Source organism: Lynx rufus, unplaced genomic scaffold (assembly GCF_022079265.1).
Source record: "Lynx rufus isolate CCGP_SWC_20201006 ecotype Redwood Valley unplaced genomic scaffold, mLynRuf1.p SCAF_55, whole genome shotgun sequence".
In the NCBI taxonomy this organism is placed as follows: Eukaryota; Metazoa; Chordata; class Mammalia; order Carnivora; family Felidae; genus Lynx; species Lynx rufus.
In genome coordinates this window covers 407,822-421,890 of record NW_025814873.1, presented here as the reverse complement: position 1 = coordinate 421,890, position 14,069 = coordinate 407,822, and the positions used below count along the sequence as shown (strand labels likewise).

The window sequence follows — 14,069 nt, the reverse complement described above, 5'->3', positions numbered from 1 at the left end:
CAGACTTTTTTTTTTTTTTAATGGAAAAACCCTGAAGAAATACAATTGACATCTTTGGTAAAAGCAAATTTAAGTGGATTGGGCACCAAAGAGTCAGTGAATTTGAGGGTGAGTGAACTGCAGATGAAACCACAGTGAGATAGATACTGCTTTACACCCACCAGAACGGTTGATTTTGGTGAGAATGGCATAATTCTGGCATTCTCCTACACTGCTGGCACGAGTAAAATGAGTTAACCACTGGGGAAAACAGGCAGTTTCTCATAAGCAGACAAACTCTGCTCTATGGCCCAGTAGTGCAGCCTTAGGTATGAAGAGGGACGGGCACACAATGTTTGTGGCAGTCCCAAACAGGAAACGCCCAGGTGTCTGGATAAACTCTGGAAGAATGCACAAATTGTGGAACCGTCATTTGAAAGTCCTATGGTGCTGTACCATTCAGCAATAACACGGATGATTCTGAAAACCATGCTAAGCACAAAGACCCCACACAAAAGCGCACACAGTACAATTCCATTTGTAGGGGTCTCAAGAACAAGCAAAGCTTGTGGTCACTCAGGGCAGTGGTTGCCTCTGGGTGGGGTGGTTAACCAGGAAGGGACATGAAAGAACCTTTACTGTGAAGGAAATGTTCCACATCTTGCTTGGGGAGATAATGACAGGTGCACACAGGCGGATGGATGGTTGCCCAAATCTGTCCGTGTTTTAGTGTAAATTTTGCATACGTTTAAAAAGGTAGAGGGCGCTTGGGTGGCTCAGACGGTTGAGCCTCCGACTTCAGCTCAGGTCATGATCTCACAGTTCGTGAGTTCGAGCCCCGTGTCGGGCTCTGTGCTGAAAGCTCAGAGCCTGGAGCCTGCTTCGGATTCTGTGTCTCCCTCTCTGCCCCTCCCATGCTCATGCTCTGTCTCTCAATAATATATAAACATTAAAAAAGTTATGTATATTATATATATTATATACATATATAACATGCACGTTTAAAGCTCACAGTCAAAATGAAGCATCCTGTGAGGTACTTAATAAGCTAGCCTCTATCTCCCACCCTGTGGAGTTCGGGCCCAGACTACGTGCAAAGCCGGCAGACCATTTCCTCCAGCAGTTCCCAGGCCACATGGAGGGCTGAGTGGGTGAGAACCTCCTGGTACTTCCCCAGAGCTGCTGCCCTCCCGCCCCGGTGCTGCGGTTGGTCCACACACATTCAACTCGGGGGAGGTACACTGTCCCCAGGGGATGTCGTCGTGCTGCTCCTGAGCCCTTCGGGAGGGGGGCCGGGATGTGAGAAGGCCTGCCCCACACCAAACAGCAAGAAAAAGGGGAGAGCAACACAGTTTTAGTATCTCCCATTGTTTCTAGGAAAAGGCACTGCTGAAGTATACTTTTTACCAGAATCTGCGATGTCTGTTGTCAACTGAGCACATGCATAAAGGCAAGAGGGATTCCGGTAAATGCTTCTGGTTTCACAAGTTGCTGATTGCTGAGTTCTTTCTCTAGGAAAGGCTTGGAGATTCTTCCAAGAGCTCTTGCATTTGTCCATCAAACTGGACGGTAGCGGCATAAATAATCCTATTTCCCACATAATGTGCATGAGAGATTTCTGAATAATCCGGTGATTCCTGAACACCAGGCTTCCCATCGGCAGGAAGTCCTGGGTCCCACACTCAGCACCCGGCCCTGCTCACCTGCCACCGCTGCCGAGCCAGGCCCCTCCTCGACACTGCTGTACGACCACAGAGGACGCGGCGTGCTTAAAAAGTCAGTCCATCGATGTGTCAGTTCGGTGCCTGCAAATGTTTAGCAACTTTATAGGTAAAAGAAAAAAAGTTCAGGGACACAGAACCAGCCCTTTCCTGATTGCCGTAGAGAAAAAGACATGACATCCTCACTACTTCAGGAAGTTAGGGCCACAGAAGCAGGTGGGCAGGAGGCTTCCCCTAAGCTCTGTGTAGCACACATATTACCTGACTCTTGGTTACGGAAGCTGGTAAAGTGGGGTCTGCGAAATGCGTAACTCCCACAGCAAAACCACATTCTGTGAGCACCAGTTCACTTCCATTCTGTACACTTTCTCCTGCTGGTCAGTAAAGACTTCCGCGTCTGGCTTACTCTCATTGATCACAATTAGACGGCGAACGGAAGAGGGGAGCCTGGAGCCACGACACTGAGATTTAGAGAATTATTTGTGGTCCAGCTGCGGACAGTCATGACAGCAGTGCCCAGTCAGTGCAGGGACAAGCTCGGGGATGTGCCCGCGGCCCCGAGGGCAGCCGCCTCCCTCCCTGTACTCATGAGGCAGCAGGTGCGTGCGGCGTGGGCTGCCGGGGGCAGGGCGCAGGGAGCATGCTGCTCTGGAGTCAGAAGTGGCACCAGTGAGATCTCACACCACGTGAGTCTTTGGCAGGACAGCCAGGACGGCGAGGTGCTCTTCGAAGACGAGTATTTCAACACAGGTTATAAAACACAGGATAAAACTTCCTCCCAAATATGGCTAAATGTGTAGATTAAATAAGGCTCCCAATGAAATGTGAAAATCTTTAACAAAAAATAGTTTATTGCACAAAATTTAAGGAATTCCCCAGCACACTTACATTTATAAAAAATCAACATGCTTTTTAAAGTTACAATTCGTTGTGCACGGTGACACCTTTCCCCTGAACAGCCCCAACCTGAGGACATCCTTTCATGAGGAAATTTTTAACAGAAATGAGTAACTTAAAGCCACCAAGTTTTCTAGATCCTCTAAAACGCTACCCTCCAGGATCCTATTATAACCTGAGACCATCACACAACCAGATTTGCCTGGAACGTGTGTCAGTGAACTTGTTCGAATAAGGCTCAGAATGTCTCACATGTCACAGGGGTCCTTGCGGAAGGCTCCAGGACATGTGTCTTTCAGATACACTGGTCCCTTTCGCTACTAGAAATCTTTACACAGGACACGTCATTTCTATGTGACAAGTTACTCATGGGAGTAGGAACACATGTCATGGCTTCGGCAGCATCTACACCAAAAAAAGTCTGTAAACTGAGAAAGAGTTTAGTGAGAATCTTCTTAGCAGGCCTGTCCCATTACTCGGACCCCAGGCCACAGTAAAAGCCAGTTTCACATCCTGTCAGAACTTTGCTTGTTAGACCTTCCAAAAAGTAGAACAAAAGCATATAAATCCATAAGACCCAATGGCATCCATCCCGTGTTCCACAGAAAGATCAGTGATAACCACGCCGCAGTAACATTTTTTTTGGAACGTAAGAAAAAAATAAATGACACGATGAAGTGTCCAAACCAGTGTCCTCTGCAGTGAGGACATGACATACAGTATTCGTGACCCAGGATGAATAATATCCACAAACGTAATGTAACAGCAAACCTAGGTTTCTAAGCACTCCGGACTGGACTGTAGTCGAGGCCCTCGGAGGCTAAAAACAACAAACCCTCAACAGATCAGGAGCAGGTGGCCTCCAAGTCCCCAGTTTTCTCTCTCAGGTGGCTGGTTAAGGAAGCCTAACAAAAGGCTGGGCTGAAAGGCCCCAGATCCGGGGCTGTGGCCACACGGGAAACAGCACGGCGGGTGGGACAGCCAGGGCGTTCGGGAACCGAAGAGGGTGACAACAAAGGCACAGGGTGACGTCAGGAAACCAGGAGGCGCTGCTGCCATCGCCACAGGAGCACACGTACACACGTACACACACGCAGGCACGAGCACATGCATGCATACACACGCACACACGTATACACACAGGCGCATACTCACACACATAGGCACACTCACACGCACACACACAGGCACATACAGGCATGAGCACAGGCATACACATACACAGGCGCACACTCACGCACAGGCACTCACACACACGCACAAGCACACACACGCAGGCACGAGCACGTGCACACATGCACACACACAGGCAGGCACGCACACACAATGACAGGTAGGCACACGCACATACACAGGAACACACTGGCACATGCGCACACTCGGACACACACACACAGATACACATGCACATACACACATAGGCACGCGCACGTGCACATGTGCATACCCACACAGGTCTACTCACACGTGCACATGCGCACACAGTGGCACACACACACCCCCACATGCACATACACACGTAGGCACAGCCACACACACGTGCAAGTGCAGGCGCACACGCAGGCACACGGCACACAGAGGGTAAGACATGAAGGAAAGGAGGTGAGGAACAGAGACTTGCTCACAACCAGCTGACCCTTTCCTAAGAGAAGACACGCAGTGACTGTCCCCGGGGGGCCGCCGGCATGCAGCAGTGAGGAAGCAGCCACGGCGGGAGGCTGAGTGTCACGTGCTGGTTTTAAAATTAAAACTGAGGATAATACACCCCAAATAAATAAGAATGTAAATTATGATTTTTTTCTTCTCTAATGGTACAAAAACAATTTTGTCAAAAACGGTTTCCAACTTAAGATGAAAAATAGGATATATTTATAATGAAGTCTTCAAGTATTACTTTAAGATTAACCCTGTACAAGTGATATACACGTTTCAGAAGTCCCAAGAGTCGCTAGGGAATTTTTTTAAACACTAAACATCTTTGTGGTTAACGCTACTTTATCGGTGAACCTTCTAACAGCATCTTGTGAGAGAACACAAACAGCTTTCAAATACCAAACTGTTTTCTCAAGAGAGACAAAAGTAGTGAGTCGACACAGGCGGATGTGGCCCCATCAGTAACCCCTCCAAGTTCATCTCCAGACCAGCAGATCCGCACCAGAGGCCTCTCTGCTCTAACTCACAACAGTGAGGGTTAGTTTAGATTTCTCAGCCAAGTAGGGGACAAAGTTACAGACGTCAGGGGTCACGGCCAGTCAGTTTCTGCAGCGCTTCTGTGTTTCAGGTGGAGAAATGTCCACGAGAAACCTCCCACACTCAGGGAGCTCCAAATCCAGCTCCTCCCCTACAGGACAGCTGGGGAGGCCAACCGCCACCGCCTCCCCACGGAGCTGACCTGCCCCTTCTAGAAACCTCAGTGTCTCCAGCGGAGAGGCTGCAGGACCTTCCAAACCTTCTGAAGAGTCCAGCGTGTCCTCTGATGACCACACAGGCTCTGCTGGACATTTTCGCGGAGGCGTGGGGTTGGGGGGGTGGTGGCCTGGGGAAGCCTGGGTTTGGAGCCCTGGCCCCCTCCCCTCCTCTCCTGGAACCTCTCCCCAAGCATCTCACACGTCAGGCCAGCGCATAGTGACTGGGGTCAGCTAAGGTGAGTGAGGTCGTGCCGGGCCAAGGGTTGGATGGCAGGGGGTGTTGTGCACTTACGACAAGGCCCTCAAAAATAAAGTGAAACTAAAATAAAGACCCTTTTCTGTCTAAGAATATTTGGTTTTAGAACAGTAAATAAAATAATGATTTCTTAAAATATAATCTTCTGACTGACATCCCTAAACCCTACGTGTGCATTAATTCCTGACAGCACATTTTCAAAAGGCAATCAACAAAAAGACAATTCAGGTCATTCTTAAATAATACAGACATACTTTTTAAAGATTAGATTGATTTTCAGTATTTATATACACATCCTATGGTGAGATAGCCATTAAAAATAAAATAAAAACCAAAGGTGCAAATAAACTTCCGTTTCTGTAGAGAGGTAAAGCTCTTACTGAATTGGGCAGGAAAGAGAGAAATGGGACCCGGTCACGCAGCACTGCCACTGGGGGCCGCCGGCTGGCGTCTACTCAGACAGCAGCATCTACGGTCACTCGTGAGAGATTCCCTTCGGACACATCCAAAACCTTCTTGCTGAGGTCTAGGTTATGTTGTTAAGATTTGGTCATTTCGTGGGAAAAGCTAGTTGTGATTTGCAAATGACTATTTCTCTAATCCTCAGCTCTCGTTCTGTCCTTTTACTCCTTGTAAAGGCAAATGCAAAATTTAAACCTCATCTCTTAGAAAAACAGAGCAAACAGTCAAATAAATAACCTTGACAAAAGAATATTCCTTTGGGTAGTTACAAGCACTCGGACTGTGGACGCTCGGCAGCCGCCGTTCCCAGCTCCTCTCTGGAGACCTTGCACTGCCCGAGTTGCTCCGTGTCTCCCCGGGGGTTGGCGTGATCTCCCGGGGGAGCTGGGCTGGCAGAGGGGTCCCCCTGAGTCCACGAGGACAGCGACTCGTGCACGGTAACGGTGTGCGCTTCCATCTGGCGCTGAAGGCTGTCCATCTCCTGCCTGGAGAGAGGGGGAGACAGGGGAAGGGAGGCCAGTCAAAGGAGAGCCAGACGAGATGCAGTGACTTTCCCTGGAGACAACCAGCTCTCTCAAACGTGGGTCCTAAGAAGCCTCACCTGGACAGCAGTCCCCTCAGGTACCGCAGCACCTTCAGGGGGCTGACAGAACCTGTCTGTTTGGGACCAGCGACACTGACAGGGCCACAGGATTTATGGGACTCAGCATTTTTCTCTGCACATGCAGAGGAGGCCAACAGGCCGTGCAACTCTGCACACGGGGCCTTCTACTCAGGGAGGTGCATCAGTAGCACTGAGGGCCTGCCACATGGCTTCCACCCATAGGGTCAAAAAAGACATCCCCCGGGGCGCCTGGGTGGCTCAGTCAGTTAAGGGTCTGACTTGGGTTCAGGTCACGATCTCACGGTTCGTGGGTTCGAGCCCCGCGTCAGGCCCTGTGCTGACAGCTCAGAGCCTGGAGTCTGCTTCGGGTTCTGTGTCTCCCCCTTTCTCTGCCCCTTTCCCACTTGCACACTCCCTTCCAAAAATAAACAAACATCAAAAAAAAAAAGGAGTAAACAAAAATTTTTTTTAATTAAAACAAAAGATGTCCCCACATGGCCACAGCCTGCAAACACTGGCCTCGGGCTGGCGGGAGTAGAACATCCAACTGTGGGGTTTCCAAGGGCTCAGGTCCTGGCTCCTCAAGGGCTTCTCAGGGCCACTTAGTTCTAGGCCATCCTCCCCGGATGACAGGGACCGACAGCCCAAGTGACCCCACGTGGCACAGGCCTGCTCAGCCTCTGCTGGGCATGAGGTCCTGCCAACAGAAAAGATTCTTCCAAATTAAACCTGCAGTCTATCTCTCGAGACCGAGTGACACAGAACACAGAACGCAGCTCGTACTTCAGCTGCTGGAGACAGCTGTTGAGGTTCTTGAGGGGCTCCTTGCTCACGGCAGGCGGGGGCCTCAGCAGCTCCTCCAGCAGGGAGGCCGGGACGGGACAGTCGGGGATCTTCACCGGCGTCACGGGGCCCGAAGAGCCGGCCTCGCCTTTCAGTTCCTTTCTCTGTTTTTGAAAGCACACGGTTAGCGGTGTCGCTAAGAGGGGGACCCCACCACACGTTCCTCTCATCAGTGCCCGGGGTCACGACAGGTCATCCCAGAGGAGCCTCCCGGGAAGGCATGGCCCCTGCTTCCCGGGCAGCGTAGCAGGCAGCCACGGGGTTCAATGAACCTTCTGCCTCACACACGCGACTAAGCACGTGCTGGCTCCCCAGGAGGATGAGAACACCCCTCCTCGCGGGGGGCTTTCCATGAAAGACCACGGCTTTGACTCTGCACATCCCTAAGAAATTAAGTCAATTTTCAACTCATACAATTCCCCTAAGACTTCAAACTTTTTCACAGACAGGCAAACAATGGTAAATAAACCTGAGTCTGAGTGATTTCTTTGCCCCTGGACAATATTTACATAGACTGGGCAGAGAAACAAAAGCCAGGCATGTGGAGAATCTGAGCAGGCTTGCGACGGCAGCTTCAGAGTCCCTGAGTCCCCAAGACCATCCTGGCAGCTGCTGTGTCCCAGCTAGCTGGCCTACCAGGCCCGGGGCTCTGGTTAACAACAGCAAATGATGCCCTTGTATGGTTTATAAAGTATATTACAACAAAACGGTACCTGAACTCACGCTCTTGGAAAAGGCACCAAAATAAAAGGGTTTGGCCTATTTCTAAGCACAATACTCCGGCACCATTTATCTTCACACGGTACCTGCTCCTGGTTGATTACATGTAACTTCACGTCTGAGTAACTACGGTGCGCCCGCCACCGCCCAGCAGACCTGCAGTGGGCCCAGCGAACCGAGGGGCGCAGAGCCCGAGTACCGTCTTGGCCGCGCCACGCCGCAGGTCCAGCCTGAGCTGCTGGTTTTGCTGGAGCAGAGTCTTCATGTTGTTCTTCAGCTCTGACACCTTAGCTTGCAGCATAAATTTATCTTTCTGGGTCAGGGACAGATCTTCTCGCACCGCCTCCAACTCAGCTTTGATATTCTAAGGAAAGGGAAGTCGTAGGTTTTTAAAAGCTAAAAAAGCTTAAACACGCTGCTACGATCTTAAGTTTGTACGTCACAATTCTAAGGGACTAGAAACGTAACACTGATTTTTATGTGACGAGGTACGTGGTGTGGCGAGCACGCTTCCTCCTCAGGGTCTAGGTCGAGCAGTGTCCTGTCACATTCACGTTCTCAACGTTTTTATCCAAATTTCAGAGCCTCTGCCGAGGAGCCAGCAACACTCCCGTGCCTGCTATCTACACTGGACCCCGAGTCACCTGTTTAAACTCCGAGGTCAGCTACTAGAATAAGCCTCACCATTACTAAAGAAGAGTATAAATCAGGCCTAATGTTACTCAAGCCCTCCGCTCACAAGCAGGAATCCCGGCAAGAGCTACGTTCCTGATCCTTTGCTGTGTCAAGACTACGCAGATTTCTTTGTGGAGAAGTTTGTCAGAGTGAACGTTTCACATGCTTCGTCTCATTGACTGTGCTTTGCCAGATCCCATTCCGGGAACATGCCACACAGCTCACCCAGGCCGTACGTAGCGCTGGGGTCTGGCCTCCTTGGGCTGTGTGGACTTCTCTCCAAAATAAGTGATGTCTGCAAAACGGCTTGGTGGGAGCGCTGAGTTCGTCAATAACTCGTGCACTTAGCGCGCTGCCTGCCACGGTACCTGGGACTAGTACTATGATCATCAACTGCCTCGTGAAGTGATTGCTGGCTCTGACCTTCTGCCCCGGGACCTTGACACAGCAGATACCTGCAGTAAGTGCTGTATTCCATCCAGTTCCTTTTTACTCTGCTGTTCAGTCAAGTCCAGCTGCTGCTTCAAGGACTGGATTTCTCTTTCTTTCTGATCCACTTCCCATTTGAGATTTTCCATCTAGAGGAGGGAAAAAGTCACATGACCAAGAAAATTTTACAGTGGCTTTCTTGCACTATAAAACCGCTCTAACTACATCTGTGTGTTAATATCATATTTATAAACAACAAATATCCTTTCCAAGCACACAGGGAACCAAGGAATGAGCGTGTGAACCGTCGTCAGCAGAGTCTAGCTTCGTCGGCCCCGCCCCCTGGCTCCATCGGCCCCGCCCCCTGGCTCCATCAGCCCTGCCCCCTGGAGAAGCAAAGCCTCCCGGAAGGTCACCTCTTGGTTTCCCGCAGGCTGTCTGTTCAGCTGCTCGTCCAGCTGCTTCTGCAGGAGCTGGAGCTGGGTCCGGGCCTCCGCCAGCTCCGCCTGGAACAGTCCTATTTCCTGGGAGTGTTTCCCCTCTTGGATCCTGGCAGAAAAAAAAAACAAGGAAGAACGAAATTACAGCATGCTTACTTACCCCGCCACAAAATGTTGTCAGTCGAACGTTTTCCATCATGACAACAGAAACTCGCACGCTGCTCGCCCCACCGGGGGCTGCTCTGGGAGCTCGGCAGCGCTCTGCCCTGACTAATCCTCACAAAGCCCCTGGGGAGGACACTCTGTGCGCCCACGTGACAGATTATGGTGGCAGAAAAGGGCTCGACACGGATCCCCGCGTGTGCCCTTCTGGAGGCTGCATCGGGCCCGGGTGGTGGGACAGCCCTCGGATGTGTGCCCCACACACAGGGAGCGCTCTCTGTCCTCGGTGGAGGACCAGCAGGCACACGGTGGGCACAGCCACGTCAGCACTGACATCTCAAAGTGGCGCTGCAGGCTTCAGACAGGAATCTGGTATGTTCTTCTTAGATGGGCCTCCCGTGCCTGAGACGTGCCGGAACACGGGTGACCTTCACGTGCTGAGCGCACGAATGGGGTGTGTGTGGCGGTGGCCCAGCCCGCTGCCGCGCGGCACTCACTGAAGACCTTCGGCCTCGGCCTGCAGCTTCTGCACCAGGTGCTCCTTGGCCTGAAGCTCCTTCTTCACCTCACTCAGCTCCAAGGTGGCGGCCTTGAAGTGGCGGCGGTTATGTCCTGCCTCCGCCTTGGCTGCAGCAACCTAACAGAACAACACCAGCATTACCAAGGGCAAGAACCACACAGAATGTGGCCATGTGGCATCCGCGAGGACTACCGCCAGCCCCACCCGCTCCCGCTTCTTCCAAAGCTTCTCAAGGTCCCAAAGGACTGAAGCACCACACACGCGCCTGGTGTGCAGCGTGAGGCCGCCAGTTTCTGCCGGGTGACAAACACGTTCCAGGATGTCTTCATCTAAACAGTTTCTGCGGTTTTGTTTTGTTTTAAGTTTATTTATTTATTTTGAGAGAGAGAGTACGAGTGAGGGAGGGGCAGAGGCAGAGAGAGAGAGAGAGAGAGAGAGAGAGAGAGAGAAAGAGAATCCCAAGCAGGCTCCATGCTGTCAGCATGGGACCCAACGTGGGGCTTGAACCCATGAACCGTGAGATCATGACCTGAGCTGAAATCAAGAGTTGGACGCTCAACCGACTGAGCACCCAGGCACCCTTTGATCTAAATGGTTTTGACAGTCCTCTTCAAGCATATCTCCAGATTTCTTGTTAAATTCAGTCATAGTTCATGTTTTCTGGGAGGAATACATTTTTCCACCATACCAAGTAACTGCAGTAGAGCCACTAATTACTACGCATTCATGACACAGTAGCCTTTTCTCGGTAAACAATGAGCCTCCCAAGGTTTCTGAGACCAGCAAATTTTAAGAATGTAAGAAAATCTCCCATTTTCCTTCTAATGACTTAGTTTTCTTGTCTAATTGTACTAGCAGCACTTCATTTTTTAAAAGTTTAATAAAAATACTTACACTATATGACAGTTGAACATACAAAATCTAACTCACATAAATAAGTAAAAAAAAACTCCAGTAGAAAATGTTAACAGTGGCTTATCACTAGGAGCAAATTCAAGATGATCTCTGCTTCAATCTTTAAGACCTATTTTTTTTTTTTAACTTTTTTACTAGCATGTACTGTTCATACAATCAGGACAATTAGACTAAACGCATTTAGAGAAATAATTGACAATCATTCACAGTTAAGCCAATGTCGCATATCCATCACTTTCCCTAGCACTTTTATTCACAAGTTTCTTAGTTTCAACTTCATTAAAAGGAGAATAAAATTAGTAAGTGAGCAAAATATGGAAACTGGGGGCAGGAAAGTAGGCAGGACGGCTGACTCCATTCACCTTCATGCAAGGGACAAAGACCGACTGCAGGGAGGCTAATGGGGTCATGGTAATACAGTCCTAACAGACCTTAAAGCTGTCCTATTTACAAGAATATTTTACTGTCTCACCCGAAAAAATGAAGAACTACTTATTTCTATCTCTATTATATCACCATGGAGAGATTTTTAAAGGACGCGGCAAAACCCAGGTCACATGCACCCAGGTCACACGCACACACACCCATGTGCACACGGCAAACACATTCTGTGCCAGGCACAGGGGCCGTGAAGGTAAATGAGTCACGGCCCTGAAGCCATCAAGCTTACGTTTTTTTTTTTCTTTTTTCAAGAATTTGTAATTTTTTTTGAGAGAGAGAGCGTGTGTGTGCATGTGAGCAAAGGAGGGGCAGAGACAGAGGGAGAGAGAGAACCCCAAGCAGGCTCCGCGCTGACAGTGTAGAGCCCGCCTGCAGCTCAGTCTCGTGAACCGTGAGATCATGACCTGAGCTGAAATCAAGAGTCAGTCGCTTAACCAACCGGGCCCCGCCAGGCATCCCTGACGCTTACGTTCTCATGAGGAATAACAGACCGGCACCTGGTGGGGAGCACGGGGGACTGAGGTTGACTCTAGCTCACAGGGGTGGGAGGGGCAGGCCCTCTGCAGGAAGACTGACCTGACGCACTGGCGGGCACCTCAGCATGGAGACGAGCAGCCAGGAAATGGCAAAGGGTCTACGCAACCACCTTCCTCAATTGCACTCTGAACACTAACGGAGTCATATACTGTTCTGCAGTTTGCTTTTTTTAACTCAACAGTACACGTGGGACATTTTCCCCCAGCAAATACCCTCTGTGGGGCTCTGTGTGCGCATCTCAGGCCCATACGGCTGCCTCTGGGTTAATCCAAGGCTACTCTTCCATGGATGGCCATCAGGGCTCCCCCCGGCCGCTCACTGTCACCAATGCTCTGATGATGCTTTGCTCTCAGAACACATCAAAGACACTTGTAAAAATCAAAGACACTTGTACAAAGACACTTGTAAATTCCTGAAAGGGAACTGAGGTGTCAAGGGTTCACATGCTCAGTTTTTAGACACTGAAAAACCATATTCCAATTGGCTCTGAGGTGACAATTTGGAACCAGTGGGAAGCTTCACACACCTGTTCCTTGAGGCTGTGCACTTTGGCCTTCTCCTGCTCCAGCGCGGCTTCTAAGGCGTGGATGAGCTGCTTCGTCTGGCGGTCCTCCTCCTCCTTCCGCTGCAAGACCGCCTGTACCTACAGCACATTGCCGATGCGGCACGTGAGAAGGGACTCAAACTTCAGAGGCCAGCAGAGCCCCAGGAGGAAGCAGGGCCACTGTGTCAGGGCCACGCGGGGAACCTGGCAGCGTGGTGACACGCAGTGTCACGATGCGCTGCCAGCAAGTGCACAAGGCGGCAGAGTCGGGAGAATTCCGTCTCTGGAGAACGTGAAACCTGAGACCGCAGCAAAACCGTAGAGCCGCACTCAAGCACGCAGCGAGGAACCCAAAGCGTGCCTGTGAGTCAGGGGCTATAAACGCAAATACCGTCACCGTGAGGCAACCGGGTATGGCAGGGGTGGGAACCGGTGCCGAATAAAAGTCGACAAGCTCTCTGATAGCTGGGTACTTTGAGGCGGGAGCTGGACCGGGCTGCTGACGGCCCCGTGAGGATGGCACCGGAGCGCCAGGCCTTCTCGCCAGTCTCAGAGAGGCTGCAGAGCCAGAGGGGCTGAGAACAGAGTCTGGAGAGGGAGCCCCCCCCCCCAGGGTTCAAGTCCCATCTGTGACTCACAGAGGGAAGGACCCCTCATGACCAGCGGGACCCCCTCGAGCAGGGAAGCTAACGGACTGGTCACAGCATTCACACCTCAGTCGGGGGCGGGGGGGGGGTGGCGTCAGGAGCCCCCAGCTCTGCCCCACACCCCAGAGCCGCGAGGCGGGTTTCTGACTCCACCAGACCCCCTCGCCCGTTTCCGCATCTCTGCGGTGGGGCAGCGTTCTGCTTCAGGGGCTGGGACGCATGCGTGAGGCCACGCCGGACACAGAGCTCCCTGCCCTGTGGCAAGGCCCTGCCTCCGACAGAGGAGTCTGAGTACCTGGAGGTTCAGCTGGACCAGGTCGGCCTCCCTCTTGGCTAACGCGGTTTCTAAGATGCTGTTGTGTTCCCGCAGGGCCGCGTTGGACTGCCCCAGGCCCGTAAGCTTCCCTCTTTCGTGCTCCAACTCAAGGGCCAACTTCTTATTCAACTCCTCCAGGCGCTTTATCTTCCTCCTGAAGCCTCTGGACTCTTGCAGCTGAAACAGACGGAAGGCGCTGGGAAGTCACCTAATCACACGTTCTGGCTGATGAGCTAGGTTCCTGTACACCAGAAACCGAGTGCCCGGCGCTAGACAGGCACCCCCGGCCACAAAGAACCGCGGCCAGCCCAGCTTTCTCCTGGGAGCCCGGGACACTGTGGAGAGCCCTTGGTGACATCACCAGCTGCCAAGTGCAGCATCAGCCAAAGCCACGCCGTCTCTGGGCCAGAGAGTCACGGGAAGTTCTTTACGAGAATAGATCTTCTCGTTACCTGCAACCTGAGCATTCGAACTGGGGACATTTTAGCCCTCGTGGTCTGACAATCCCTATGCTGGAGGGGTGCCTGAGAGAATGCTGGGCGACCATGCCCGT

The 14,069-nt window shown here is 51.5% G+C and overlaps 1 protein-coding gene across 3 annotated transcripts in view; it reads right to left on the bottom strand.

Annotated features, from left to right (window-relative positions):
* Nucleotides 1-5,528: 5,528 nt before the first annotated feature.
* Nucleotides 5,529-14,069, bottom strand: part of GOLGA3 (golgin A3) — a 42,587-nt gene continuing 34,046 nt past the window's right edge. For 2 of the 3 annotated variants that reach the window (XM_047101058.1, XM_047101059.1), the window contains exons 17-24: nt 13,496-13,693; nt 12,536-12,652; nt 10,094-10,233; nt 9,411-9,543; nt 9,021-9,143; nt 8,090-8,254; nt 7,111-7,274; nt 5,529-6,208 (exon numbers count right to left, since the gene is read on the bottom strand). In XM_047101058.1, coding sequence (XP_046957014.1) covers nt 5,989-6,208; nt 7,111-7,274; nt 8,090-8,254; nt 9,021-9,143; nt 9,411-9,543; nt 10,094-10,233; nt 12,536-12,652; nt 13,496-13,693 — 1,260 coding nt within the window. In that variant the 3' untranslated portion in view covers nt 5,529-5,988. Of the gene's footprint in view, nt 6,209-7,110; nt 7,275-8,066; nt 8,255-9,020; nt 9,144-9,410; nt 9,544-10,093; nt 10,234-12,535; nt 12,653-13,495; nt 13,694-14,069 lie in introns of those variants that run through there. The other variant, XM_047101060.1, reaches the window with a different exon arrangement.